General features: G+C 34.2%; 1 protein-coding gene across 4 annotated transcripts in view; it reads right to left on the bottom strand.

Annotated features, from left to right (window-relative positions):
* Nucleotides 1-14,515, bottom strand: part of rhea (Talin_middle and talin-RS domain-containing protein rhea) — a 144,133-nt gene that overhangs the window by 23,676 nt on the left and 105,942 nt on the right. For all 4 annotated transcript variants that reach the window (XM_072522509.1, XM_072522511.1, XM_072522512.1 and 1 more), the window contains exons 8-27: nucleotides 14,106-14,381; nucleotides 13,825-14,016; nucleotides 13,547-13,763; nucleotides 13,351-13,466; nucleotides 13,160-13,295; nucleotides 12,922-13,083; nucleotides 12,606-12,823; nucleotides 12,219-12,490; nucleotides 10,565-10,851; nucleotides 10,120-10,461; nucleotides 9,791-10,030; nucleotides 9,291-9,733; nucleotides 8,797-9,157; nucleotides 8,473-8,728; nucleotides 7,895-8,121; nucleotides 6,754-6,932; nucleotides 6,385-6,577; nucleotides 4,876-5,081; nucleotides 4,283-4,697; nucleotides 3,554-3,744 (exon numbers count right to left, since the gene is read on the bottom strand). In XM_072522509.1, the coding sequence (XP_072378610.1) occupies nucleotides 3,554-3,744; nucleotides 4,283-4,697; nucleotides 4,876-5,081; nucleotides 6,385-6,577; nucleotides 6,754-6,932; nucleotides 7,895-8,121; nucleotides 8,473-8,728; nucleotides 8,797-9,157; nucleotides 9,291-9,733; nucleotides 9,791-10,030; nucleotides 10,120-10,461; nucleotides 10,565-10,851; nucleotides 12,219-12,490; nucleotides 12,606-12,823; nucleotides 12,922-13,083; nucleotides 13,160-13,295; nucleotides 13,351-13,466; nucleotides 13,547-13,763; nucleotides 13,825-14,016; nucleotides 14,106-14,381 (4,929 nt within the window). The remainder of the gene's footprint in view (nucleotides 1-3,553; nucleotides 3,745-4,282; nucleotides 4,698-4,875; nucleotides 5,082-6,384; nucleotides 6,578-6,753; nucleotides 6,933-7,894; nucleotides 8,122-8,472; nucleotides 8,729-8,796; nucleotides 9,158-9,290; nucleotides 9,734-9,790; nucleotides 10,031-10,119; nucleotides 10,462-10,564; nucleotides 10,852-12,218; nucleotides 12,491-12,605; nucleotides 12,824-12,921; nucleotides 13,084-13,159; nucleotides 13,296-13,350; nucleotides 13,467-13,546; nucleotides 13,764-13,824; nucleotides 14,017-14,105; nucleotides 14,382-14,515) is intronic.

Raw genomic sequence — 14,515 nt, 5'->3', positions numbered from 1 at the left:
AGAGGCTCGACAGCAGGTACTAAAGTAGGTGTAGTACACATAACATATTTTTTAGGTCGCAGTAATCAGATTAATAGGAAAAAATGAATGGGAATGGGTATTGAGAAAAACAAATAGCCTTATAAAGGTACAAAGAGGAGGTGGATATCTAATACAGAAATATGGGGAAATAAACGAGTGAAAAAATGGGTCAACAATGAAGGCAAATTTATAACAGAAGAAATTTGAGACCACGGCAAACGACTATGATAATTTTAAGGAAAATTTACAAAGAATAAAGGTAGAAAATAAGGAAAATAATACATAAAATATAGTAGAATATAAAAAAAAGAAGGAATATAGAAATGTAGGTAAGTCCCCCCAACCGAATGAGGTCTAAAAATAGTATAAGATAATTTGTAATTTTGAAATGTATAAGATGTTAATTTAGACATGTGAAGTATGTATTTAATTATATAGGACTGGTACTTTTAAGCATTACAAGTATTCAAGTCTATTGAACCAAATAAACAAGAAAATGTGGAAAAGGTGGAAACTTCTGGAAAAATAAAATTTTCTCCTTGCTGAGGAAAGTTGTCAAGTAGGATCGAAAGAGATAAATAATTGAAATATCAGATGAAAACATAAAGTAAAACTAAATGAGATAAAAATAGAAAACAGAAAAAACTCTAAAAAATTGAAAACCTAACCTAACCTAAAATTAATTGAAGACAATTCTCTATATTTACGTTTAAATGATTAAAAGTAATATGTATAAAATTTATTTATTTTTAAAGTGTCCACATAAAGGCCTCTAAGCCGTGTAACTAATACATCTAGGTGGACTTTAAACAATTCTTACATGTTTTGATAAGCTCCTTAAATGTGATTAAGAAAATGTAGAAGTTAAAGAAAGAAAAAAGGCATGCGCGTCATATTAATTTGCATTAAGTACATTATTTAAAGTCCACTTGTGAAGTTGTTCAAAACAATTAGCACAACGCTCATGCATTTTGAAATAAGTATAGTGTAGTGTATTATATATAAGTATATAAGTGTAAAGTAGTAGTGGTTATTTTGGTTAGTAGTGATTGACCCAATAGAACGAAATACTTTGTCCAAATTAAATATTAAGGCGCAAATGGTTTCTTTATGACGTAAGTAATAACAATGGCTAAAATGTTACCGTATAGTGTTCGTCGACTGTCTATATCGATTTCAATATATATATATATATATATATATATATATATATATATATATATATATATATATATATATATATATATATATGATCGTGTAATATTTTTAACTGGATTATTATACACGTGACGACAAACTTTTTAGAAGATTCCGATTGACCGATAAATTACTGTGTAATTAGTAATTACTCAGTGTAAGAGTCTCCTAGATAGTTGGTTACGCCATATTCAAATTTCATTACGTCAAAAGAAACCGTTTGAACCAAAGTCCTGATTCTCCCAATTTAAAATCTAATAAGGACGAACTTACACAAATTTCGGTACGCATTAAAAAAATTTTGTTCCGATGGAATCCTAAAAAACGTATTATAATTTAAAATTTAACAGAGTCTTAATTAAAATATTATACTTATTCTTTCTCATATCACATATCTTTAAATGTGATCAAATCCTTTCTTTTTGTTAAAATCATCTAGAATTAATGTGGTTCCTATGACTTTTTCCATCTCATTGGTTTTTTATTTTCTACTTTTGTAGATCCTCCTGCTTACTGGTACGTTATTTCTCATACATTTATATTGCGTAGAGCCAAATGAACGGTATATGATCATTTGGCACACTAAACCATCATCATAAATGGTACCTGATATCCACTCAGCGTTCAAATTAGTTTTCACTAATCATTCTACAGGTAGGTATTACCTCACAAGTGGCTAACGTGCAAACCCTTTCTTCCACACCTTTTTCCCACTATAAAGTAGAGTATAAATTTATACCGAAACTACATTGACGAAACTGTAATCTGTTGTTCTTCCTTTTTCAGTCTGTAAACTCAACCTACACTGACATATGCGATTTCCGAACCAACTGTCTCTTCGTCTTCTGACGGCATTGTTTCCTATACCGTTTCAAGTATTTACAGCTCGAGCGTCAAATTATGTCACTTGTCGAATATCCCCAGTTGTATATACCCCAACCGAAAGACCACAAGTGATCGGGATATAAATGTAGGGAACGGAACAATTAGCCCAACTCGCTAAAATTGCCCCAAACGGGATACAGGAACCTTTTTTACCTTCGTCTCAAGATCAGTTCAACGCGCTGAAGATGTATTGTACATAAAAAAAGGGCAGGTAAGACTATGGAGTCAGGTTCAGAATCGCAAGACGGTCAACTGTAGCTTAACATGATAAATGGCTTCGTCTACGGATCTTAAGACTCGGTATCGGATATTTGTGGGACAATTGCTTAGTTCTGCACTCAATAAAACTTTACCGTTGTTATTCGATAATTTCTCGCTCACTGAGTATTGGTGCGAATTTATACTCTACAAGTAGAACTAGGAAAAGAGTCTGGGTATGTACACGTTAGCCACTTGCAACGTAGCATGTCCTACAACTACCAGCAAAATGATTTGTTACATTCTAAAAAATAAACTCCACTTGTCTATTCAAGTTAAAGAAATGCAAATCTCAGAAAGTAAATAATTTCGAAACCACAACGCAATAACTCTAATTCAAATTAGCACTATTACCATCTAGAATGCTATAAAATTTGCATCTAATCCATTACGAGTATATATAAAAATCAAATTTTAAAGATTACAACAATTTTTTTTTCTTTTTTTTATCGTTGCTGTGTTTTAAACATGCGCAGAAAATTTTTCGTCATAAAATTACTGCTCCTGGCGATAGTTAGTAATAAGTAAAAAGAGAGTCTACTTTCTGTTGATTGCATTGTAATGGCATAGGATATTTGTACCGAGTTATAATTCTGTGCCACGTGGTAACCATCAACAACTCTATTTTTCGTTAATAACGTGAGTATAATAAAGACGATATGCAACAACACAATGGAAAATGACAAGGAAGTGACATTGAATGATAACATAAAAATTATTTTTTTTTAATTGAATATAATTGTTATGTACCACTTTTTTATTGACGCTTCAAAATTAGTGTTGACATTTATAGAAACAAAACAATACTATAATGGAGACAGAAAAAAGGTAAGAGACTAAAAAATTTAATAAAAAAATAAAAGTAGTCACTTTTTAAGTATTTAAAATTCTGTTATTATCAAGAAATTTTGCTAAAGAAAAATTAATTATATAATCTAGGTATTAATCCCAATGTTACGTCTGTTTAATTGTTAAAATCATTAATGTTATCTTTTTTTTTTAATATTTAATCCCATTCCATCCTTCAACCCCCATTTCTCCAACCCTGGGTCATTTCACGTTGTTTTTAATTAATAAACATACTTGCACACAACGATTTTATTGAAAATAAAACAAATTAGTAAGAAAAACAAAAGAAACAAAAGAAAAATAACAAAAAGCGTTATCTTATATATGTTTTAAGATATCGTACCTTTGCACTGTCTTTTAAATGAGCCATGGCCGGATCGTTGATGGGCTTGCCGCTAGCAGCCTTAGTAGCTTGGATCAGATCACCAAGAGCACTGGCAACGTCACGTACGGCGTTGATAAGCATCACTTGGGAATCTGGATTGTCAACGCCTAAGCTGGCTGCTCCGAATTTCACTACTTCGGCTAATTGTACTGTAAGAAAAACCACGATGATAATCTAATACGTATATCTTTCAATTTACTTTATTATAATATAAGGAACAGCTACAACAATAGTTTGAATTTATATATCATCAGCAAGTCTACTAACTTCTAATAATTTTCTTTCAACGATTCTACTCTCAATTGGTCCCTCGAGCCGGATCATTAGTTGCTGAACAAAGCGACAAAAATAATTGAAATTGAAGTAAAAAGAATCAAAACAGTCCCCCAAAAACTGCTAATTCTTCACTTATTAAATATATCCACAGAGAACGGGATTATTGCTGACATCGAGCATAAAGGGATATTGTAATGAAGGTGAAGCAAGAAGAATGTATTAAAAGCACAACAGAAAATAATATAAATATAACTAAGAAAATTGCGGACAAGATAAATAGAAGCTTTCAAATTAAGATATAACCAATAACATTGTACATGACTGATCAATTAAGGTTTAAACCCAAATAAATAAAAAACTGGCAGAAAAACATTAAATTGACGGAAGCTTCATTATATAAAAAACTCTTACCTATGGTCGCAACAGAATTTTGAGCAGCTACAGCCAGTTGTTCTTGTGATGAAGCTGCACCAGCTACCAAAGTCTTAGTATCCTCTACCAACGCCTTAGCAGTCTTCAATATATTCTCTCTGTGATTAGCGAATGATTCATGTTCGCTTTCGGGATTGAGATTTCCGGCAGTAGCAAACATAATAGTAGTTTCTAAATCGCCGATGATACCAGATACAGTGGAAGCGGCGTTGATGCAAGCTTGTGTACCTCTGGACTCGTTTTGTAGAGTGGCAAGAACACGGGAAACTTTCTCCGTTACGTTGCGTGAGCAATCTCCTACTTCTCGCAAGAGTACGTCATCTTTTCGGACTAAGCACTGGCCTCCTGTTTGGACGAGTTCTACGCAGGCGCCACCCAGTTGTTGAACAACTTCCTGTAAACAGATTTAGTCTTCAATCTAACTTCTTTTTATAAAAAATATCAATTGGGGGATGAAAATAAGATCCACAAGAGATCATTAATAGATATTGTAACAGAAGACGCTACTGCTTTAAAAATTAATAATTACTAAAATAAATACGTTAACTCTAATAAATAAAGATCTTTGTTACCCTTAGTCTGATTGCAACTTCGGCATTAGTGGCAGCTGCAGCAGCTCCAATACTATCGCCAGATAATTGTGCGTATTTGTGAGCAAGATCCGCAGATAATTGGGCCACCTTCTGAGGGTCAGTGGCAGCTTTACTAGCAATTTCTCCGGCGATTTTAGCTATACTCTTCGCACAGTCCACCATTCGTGTTTGGTAATCAACGAATCCTAAGAAATCATAATTATTCATACGCATTTAACTACAATATGAGATCATTTAAGAATAAAATTATATCGGTGAAGTAAAGCAATACCTCTAAGAATTATTAATTTTGTTACAAAATATAAATCAGCGACACCTGTCGAAATGTGGAGGGGGCGGTTTCTTTGATATTAACACTATTTATTACTTGCAACTGTAATAAAAAGAAACCTACTCTTTTTTAGTATAAATTTAAAGAAATTAGCAGAACGATGGTCCAGAAAAAGAATCTAACATTTCACTTAGCTAGTTTAAAATATTTGTTTGCTTCGAGACGTTTTGTATTTAAATTGGTCTTATATAATTTGTTTGGATTTATTTTTTAAAATTATAGCTACTCAAAATCAAACGAAACCAGACGGAACCCCCATAAAGTTGATTAATGATGTGGCAACAGTTGGTCTTTTGCTCAATTAATTAATTATTTTATTATTAATTAAATATTATTAATCTTCCAACTGAAGTAGATTGGAAGATAGTAAAAGAACTTTGCCATATTTTAAAGCCTTTTAAAGCAATTACTGTTGAAATGAGCCCAGAAAAGCAAGTAACCCTCTCTAAAGTTATACTTATTATAAAAGGACTACTTTTGTCTTTAGTGCGAATTAAAGTTAAAGTATTTAGTCAAGCAGGAAGAACTGTAATAAATTCTCTGCTTGATTTTAAGCTATACTATTTTTAGATTGTAATAATGATTTATAAAATTATTTTGTTTTGTATTTTTCTTTTGATTTGTGAAAATAAAGAAGTTTATATTATTTTTTATAAAAATTCCAGTTAATCAAGTTTGGACTATTTTATTAATAATATAATAAGTACCGAAAACTATTACCATTACCTTAAGAGACTAATCACTTTAAGTCACAAATATTGTACTCTAGCTGCAATGAGGATAAAGTACCGGGACTTGATATTTAAAATAACTATTCATTACAAATATCCAAAAGTAACGAAATTTTACATCACTGGATTAAACATCGCAAAATGGAGAGCTTATGTCGAGGAAATGAATCTCATGTTATAATCAAAAATTGATATATTTCTTAGAAGACCCTCTCCATAATGTTTTGAAAGTAAATTTAAATGCTGTATGATAATGTGATCGTACCAACCGCAGCTTCATTCTATAATTCTTGTTTTGTAATAGACAATTATCGCCTATACCACACCGATTACCTTGTATTTTACTCTTCATGATCAATCCGAAAAACTTATTTGTATTTTTAGAGTATATATTTCAAGTATGGTCGTGTATATAGGTGTACTTACCGATGTCACCATCAGATAAGATTAGGGAAGCACGACTATCCGACAATCGAGTCATGGCTCTTGTGAGATTATCAACAACACCAGACACTATACCACTCTGTGTAGAAATCGCTTCAAGGCTGGTCACTAGATCTTGTAGATTATCTCTAATGGAGTTGGCACATTCGTCAATATCCGGATGAATATTAATAGCCTAAAAAATAATAAATATTCGAAAGTTGATTATAAAATATAAACAAATGTAATTCTTTTTAACTATTCTACATATCTTTTAAAATTAGGTCAGTTCCTACATAAGCTTCGTCAATTCTCTTCATCTCTATCTATATTAGTGTAGTTGGGTACGGTATTTTTCTATTTATTACTTACTTTTGGATTTCCACCACAATCTTTGGTAGCGTATATGAAATTCAGCGCAGCTTCGGATACAGACTTTGCTTGGTCGAGGATCTGTTCCTGCTGTTTGGAGTTAGTCAGGTTAGAGGCAGCACTGATTGTACTTTCTACCAATGGTTCGAAGTACTGTACCAGTTGGTTAATGGCGTGACCTAAAAAATCATAAATCAAACAATTATGCAAGTAATTAAAAGATGCAAAATATTTTCTTTATAAGTAATATTTGTTTGTATAATGATAGGTGTCAAAAGACACCTGTCAATATAAAATGTGCAATATTGTTTTAACCCATTTTACAACAATAAAATGTGAAAACCTTGAATTATCCATGTCTGTCTGTCCGTCCGTAAACATAACTCCTCGTTATTGGAAAATGTAAAATAACCAATAAAGTGTCGAATGAAAGCTTATAATCAAAGGATGGTATTAAAGGTGCGAAATTTGACCTCAGACTTCTGGTTCCAGAGTTGCAACCTGCAGTGCTATTTTAAACTCGCCAAAATAGTACAAGCGACATATTATTCGACGCACCTTAGCAAGACGAGAACAAATATATACTTCCGGTTTCATGTCTGTCCGTTCGTCTGTACACCTCCTTTATAAGAACAGACAAAATGACAAATGAGGTGTCGAATGAGAACTCATCACCCAAAGATGATCTAAAGGTGAGAAATTTTACCTCGGGCTTCCAGTTTCAACCGAAAGTACTGTATACGGAATAAGAGTAAAACTAAATTTAAATATCGACCTGTCTAGGCGTTTTTTGCTTAAATGGTACCCAGCATCGACATTTTGAGGTTGCCAACCCTCACATTCATACTATATATATAACACACACAAATTTATCAAACCAGGAATTGATAATAATTATCGGCAGAACTTTTAAAAATAAAGGTGGAATAATTGGAACAACTTCAAAATCTTAGAAATTCAAGGAGTGCGGACTGCCTCAACGTTAATAGTAATTGTGAGAAAATAACATAATAGCAGCTAAGTATTATGTCCAAAAATACACAGAAAACTACCGATATAGAATCTCCAAAGCAAAACAATGTGGAGGAATATCCTAATTATTATAGATTAACGTTGTTTAAAATTGACTAAAATAACTTACCGATATTTTCAGCTTCAAATTTGGCAGCATGTTTTAATGGTTCAATTGTATCGAAGAGTCCAGCAGCTGATCTTTCGACTTGTTGACTGTAAACGGGAAGCGTGGCAGCTCTTCTCGGAGCTAAAGATTGAGACACTGCATCCATATAGGCAGCATCCAACGTTTTCAAGTGATTGCTAATAATTTGAGCAGCAGCTTCGCATTCTGACTTTCCGGGAGCTTCAGTTCTAAAAAAATTTAAATTGAATAAAATAGTTTTTCTTACGTGTTGTGTTATATTGATTTTCTAGGAAAGAAAATGACATCAACAATGAAACTAATGCCTTGTTAAAAACATTTTCGCGTTGTACTGGGCACTATGTTTTAATTTTACGGATTTCCAAGTATATTAGCAATAAAGTGCCTAAAGTGATAGATAGCGTTGTTGTGTCAAACTTTCAATTTAATAAAGTGTAGAAGGGAATTGTAATTAAAGTAAACAATGAAATGAATACAATGACAAAAAGTTAAGCACTCAGTCTCACTGAATATCATTTAAAAAATATATTAAAATCTAAACCCATCTCTTATATACATACTTTATATTAACAACAAGCTGTTTGATGGCGTCAGACACATTTTTGGAGCAACCAGCAAAATGTTGCCACGTTGAAGGATCCTTGGGCATGATAATCAGATTTTTTGTTGCGTTAATGACGGCACAGGAAGTGTCTATCAGTTTACGTCCTGAATCGACAACGGGTTGTTGGGCATGGCGAGCTTCGGGAGGTATTTTTGCAGGGATGGTGGCGAATTCGCTAGAGCTGGCATATACGCACAGATTTTCAACGGCATCTGGAAGTGAAAAAAAAAACATTCTTTTGGTATCACCAGTATTCTAAACAAAAAATACAAATATTTACCTAGCAGAGGTCTTGTAGCTTCAGCGCACCTAATTCTATTTTCCTCAGAATAATCAGCATCTAGAGCTTTGATCTCTTTCACCAGGGCAGCTGTACTATTAGCTACAGCTTTGGCACTTTGGACGAACTGTCTCTTGGCAACAGGATTGGTAGTTTTAGAACTGGCTATCCTACAAGAATTACATAAGGCACTGGTGTGTTTGGCGATAAGAGTCGCAGCTTCTAGAACCTGCTTCTGGGGACTCGTTGGTGACGAAAGAGCAGCACATCCTTGATGAATAGCTTGGGAAGCTCTTGCGAATTGTGCCTGATCTACTAAGCCGGGGCGGCCAGCTATGCTCGAAGGATCTGACACACCAATCTAAAAGTAAATCACAAATGAGTTTTGTTTAGGTAGCTGGAAAATTTATAAATACATCGATGTCACACATTTTGACAAATTTTCTGTATTAACTAAACCTGGGCTGAATTTAAGGAAGTAAAATGTTACTCACCAAGTAGGCAGCTTGAGCAGATGTTTCAATCATCGAACAAATAGCATTACTATAACTTTTGACATAGTCTGTGAACTTTTCGTGTTCTGAAGCTTTGGCACTAGTCGTTATGCCAGTCAGGCCTTCACCTAGCACTTTACTCTTCTCTATAACAGTATCAAGCGTCTCATAATACGAAGAATCATTAATTGGTTCTGTGGGATTCTCGAGTAAGTATCTCATTGCCTTCATTTGTCTGATAGAATTGTCACACTCATTTTGGCCTGGTGCAGCTGAAGTGCAGACATTGACTAGGTGATTGATACTGTCTGTAACAGCTCGAGCTGCAGCTGCAAGTTGGTTTTTACCGTTAGGGAGATTTGGATCTGCCGAAAGAGCCTTGGCAGTTGTCAAGAGAGTACTGGAGGAAGTCGATACTGTTTTTAATGAATGCACCATTTCACCTGAAAGAGATAAACATTAAAAAGCTCATCATACACTGAAATAAATCTAATTCTTACCTCTTACTGACACATCTGGAGTTTGTCCAGCCATCTCCATAGTAACATTAAGTAAGTCTTGGTAAGCAGAGGCAAAGTCCCTAGATGTAGACGCTAACTGTATTGGACTATAAACAGATTCTACAACGCTGGAGCTAGCTTCATTCAGGTTTGCGGCAGCTGTGTTCAATTCATGCTGCAATTCTCCATAACTCTTCTTTGTTTGTGGCAAATTGGTTGTTGTTACCATTGACGACCACTCTGAAAAATAAAGTTAATATAAACTATAGATCTATGTATTGCATTAATGTTTAATAATTATAATTTCAAAATAGAAACATTTATCTTACCTATAATGTTAGTTATTGAGGTATCAACATCCTTCTGCCCAGGCAAACAACTAACGGCAGAATTCAAAGCTTGAGACATATCTTTAGCAGCTTTTTGTAGACCAGGAGTAACTCCAACAGTCGACAAACTCTTTTGAGCTTCGTTGACGAGTTTCGAAGATAAAATTAATACGTCTTGACCGGAATTTATTACTCTTCTTTGTACTTCGGGATTATCCGAAGTAGCAGCAACGATACGAATAGCGTTCGTGAGATTTCTAAGGCTGTGTGCTGTGTCTCTCGCAGCTTGAGATGTATACATTTCGTTGCCCTGAGCTGCAGCACTCAGTAATTGAGCAATGCCTGCAAAAATTTTAAACTTTATAATTGAGCATATTGTACAAAACTTAAGTGAGAATTAAAGTAACGTGGATCTTGATAATAAAATTATATGTATGTTAATTACCTTGATTGACTAGTTTACTACTGGCAGCCAGCTGTAAGGCACCTCTTTCAGCAGTGTCATTCGGTAATGGCCTTAACCTGCAAGCATCTACAGCTCGTTCGAATTCGTTAAGTTCTTCTTGAAGGTCTGCTATCAGCTGTTGTGCAGCGTCCATTCCTAGACCTTGGCAAGCTGGTTTAGCCCTACTGATGGCACTGTGTAATTCACTTATTTCCGAGTTGAATTTTTGTGTGCTACTTGACAGTTGTTCACGAACAGAATGTTCTGTCAAAGTTGGTAAAGCTGATCTAAAATGATTACAAAACAAATAATAGTAAGTTCTTAAAATAATATTACCCTATCAGCAACGAAGAATAAGTTATTAGAAGTGGCAATGCAAAGTTTTCCGTCAAAAACATCAATCCAGAGTAGTGCAATGAAATATGAGAAAAGTATGTCGGCTGAAATTGTAAAAATTGAAAAATTACGAGTATAGAATCATCAAGTACCTATATTTCAAAGTGTTAAGAGGGAAGCAGATTTACGAAGATATGTTTAATACCTTGGCCGATCAATATTCTTCATAGGAAATTGTGAAAAATTGGAATGAAAGTTTCAAGAAGATTCATTGGAAATGCAAGTTTCTTTGTCACCCCGTAAATATCGATGCAGTTAATGACATGATTTTATTAGGCCGTCAAATGGGACAAAATTAAATTTGAGACACTAAATACTTCATATAACCGCGTCAATCATATACTTCACGACGATTTGGACATAAGAAAAATTTCTGCAAAATGGATCCTTAAATATCTGAGTGTTGACCTCAATCATGCAACGGGAGAAACATCTCGTTCGATCTGTACTAGGTTTGAAAATGATGCAAACTTGAGCTTGATATGTTGTTACTATGGATGAAACTGGGTTTGACATGGATGAAAAGAACTTTCATCTTCAAAAATCCGCTGGAAAAGTTCTTATTTCAATTTCTTGTGATTACCATGTAGTAAGTATCATTTATTTTCTGGATAAGGGCAGAATTATAACTAGGAATTACAGTAAGACATTATTCGCCACTCTCAAGAGAAAAAATTATGGAGGGAAAACACGGAAAGTTCTCCAAAAGTATCTTATTTTGGATGAAAATGACCCTACGCAGAAATCGCTTGTTGCCATCTCTATAAAAAACGATTTATTTATTCATCGACGTAAAACAAATGATTAAAAATGTTTTTCTATAATCCCCGAATGAAGAGACATAAATAAATTTGGCATAAAGAACGTTGCTATTTTCATTAAAACATCACTGTACAACACATACAATCGAAAATGCCTATAAATCGATAAGTAAAGGGTATTATATTTTTGAACAGACTATACCTAAATGGTTAGGATTTTTCAAGAATTGTTCTACTTATGAACAAAATGATAAAATATTTCACCATTAAATTGTTTTTTTAAACGGCACATACATTGTTCATTAATGAAAATGTTAACCTTTTCTACTAGACAGACAGACCAATGTTAATTAATTACCAATATTATAAATACCACCGCTTACCAGAAGAAACACAGCCATAGAGATTATTTTCTTAGTATAAAGATCGATGATTGATTATTGTTTCATTCTTAGATTTTGAATACCTTTATAAATGACACAGTTAGAAATACTCACTGAGAAGAATGTATGAATTTATCAGCTGGATGCAAAAACACTTCTGCAATGTACATCAATTCGACCTGGCCTGTAGTATCTTCAGCATTTTGAACATTGGCTTTGATGGATTCTACTAACAGAGGTATAGTTTCACCCAATTCAACAGTATCTTGGCTAAGCGTTTCTCTGGTAACGGCGTTTGTATTGTAGGGGTGACTTGCTTGTGCTGCATTGATACATTGAGTAGCAGAGGCTGCGGCCTTTCTAGCGCAAATCTGAACTCTATTGACCTAAAATATAAAATAAATGTTGAAATTTTCATAAAGTATACAGAAAAGCAATTCTTCTAATGCATTGTATTGAATATAGATAATAACCGTAGGAAAATTGTAAATTTTTTCATACCAATTTTGCTCGAAGTGCTGGAGTGGTAGCAGCGACAACAGTGACGTCTCTAAGGTCCTCCGCAGTTCTCCTAAGTTGATCCTGATACACTATTTCAGTTGGATGACTAGCGCACTGTCTGGCAGCTTCTACCATTTTGGCAGTAGCATCAGCTAAAGTTTTAGCGGCCGCCAATAGACGGCGTTGTATATCAGAGTCGGGGAGTTTTTCGGCCTCGCCTGCAAATATATATTTTTATTGTAGGAATTAGAGAACTAATAGATCGTGTCGAATTCTTAAACAAAACCCAATATTTACTGTTTTTAATATCACATACCTTTGATGCTCTGAATAAGTTGTGCTGTGGCTTGCCCCAGACGTCTAGCTTGTCGCACCATTTCATTGGCATCACCAGAAGCTGCTGATAGTTTATCAGTAGCTGTGTAAATCTCCTCGACACTATGTTCTTGAATAGTTTCTCTAACTCTTTCACGTCCCGCTAAAAACATTTTAGATAATTGTAAAATAACTTCGAGTGTATCAAAAAGAGAAGCTAGAAAGAGAAAAGTACGTACCCAATTTCATATGATTTAAAAGATCGTTCAATGTGCGGGTTACATCTGAAGCTGCAACCTTGAGTTGATTGTTCAAATCTTCATTTGGACATGACTCATTGCATACAGCAACCAGATTTTCAACAGCTTTGGCTACCTGTAAAAGAAAATAGATAAAATATCTACTTTTTTTAAACATGTTCGATGTATACCTCTCTGACAGCGGTGGTCAGTTGTTCTTGGCAAGCTGGTGAATGTATGGTTGGAGCAACAACTTTTGCACAAGCGACGAGTTGCGATGTAGCCAAAGCACACTGGGTGGCAGCACCTAAAATATTTTCCAGTTAATCCAATACTTATTACGAAAAATAAAAAAATATGTTTATTCAGAAGCTATATATTACGTACCTATTACTCGGTTTTGTGTTTGTTGGTCGTCAGACGTGGAAGCTATGTTTTTAGCCTTAAGAACTAAAGCAGCAGTTGTGTTTGCTACAGCTTTGGCCAAAGATAAAAGCATATCTTGTAATTCTTTATTTTCAACGGTATCTTCACCTATGGTAGCAAGAACTTGGGTGCTAGCTTCACCAACTCTAGAGGCAGCGTTGAGCAGATTTTGTCTTGGCTAAAAAATAGTTTTAAATTAAAATTGTGGTATTGAATGTATAATCACAACAATTTAGTACCTCTTTCGATTCAGGTTCTGCAGCTTTCAACAAATCGCTAAAAGCAAAACAGAGCTTTCTGGTGGCATCCAGCAATTTCTCTCCCATGCTTCCATCATCCATCAAGGCCGCTATCATCTTGACATCTTTGGTCATTTCCGGTAAGTTACTACCTATTGTTGTTATGGCAGCTCCAACAGCAGTATGGTCCACCTAAAATTTATAATACATAATCACTTAATATTACAAATATATTTTATTTAATATTTTGTTTCCTTTAAAAACTTATTAACGATTCTTACTTCATCTTGCGGTCCAGACGTGAGAGTAACTACTTGAGCAGTAGCCGCACTCATGGCAGCTATTTGTGATCCGACATTTTGTTTCTTCGTATCCAAAGTAACTTGCTTCCATTTCTTTGCAGCTGGATCTGTGCCCAATTCTGGAACGTGTGCTCTCGCTTCAAGCTCGATTTCTGATTCTTTGATTCTGGATTGCGTTGCGGAAATTGTTGATAATAGCGCACGTTGTGGTTCTGATATTATCATCGTTATTTTTGTTTGCTGCATATTGGTGGTCTGAAAAGGGTAATAAAAATATAAGAAAGTCTTTCGATATAACCAAATTTGTAAATTAAACTAGTGAACTGTACTTTTTAGGAGCTGTGAAGTTTCAAATAAGAACTGGGAATGCATAAATAATGCATTTGAAG

This window comes from Diabrotica undecimpunctata, chromosome 2 (assembly GCF_040954645.1).
Source record: "Diabrotica undecimpunctata isolate CICGRU chromosome 2, icDiaUnde3, whole genome shotgun sequence".
Taxonomy (NCBI): Eukaryota; Metazoa; Arthropoda; class Insecta; order Coleoptera; family Chrysomelidae; genus Diabrotica; species Diabrotica undecimpunctata.
Note: the sequence above shows the minus strand (reverse complement) of the source record. Positions and strands in the feature narration are given on the sequence as shown.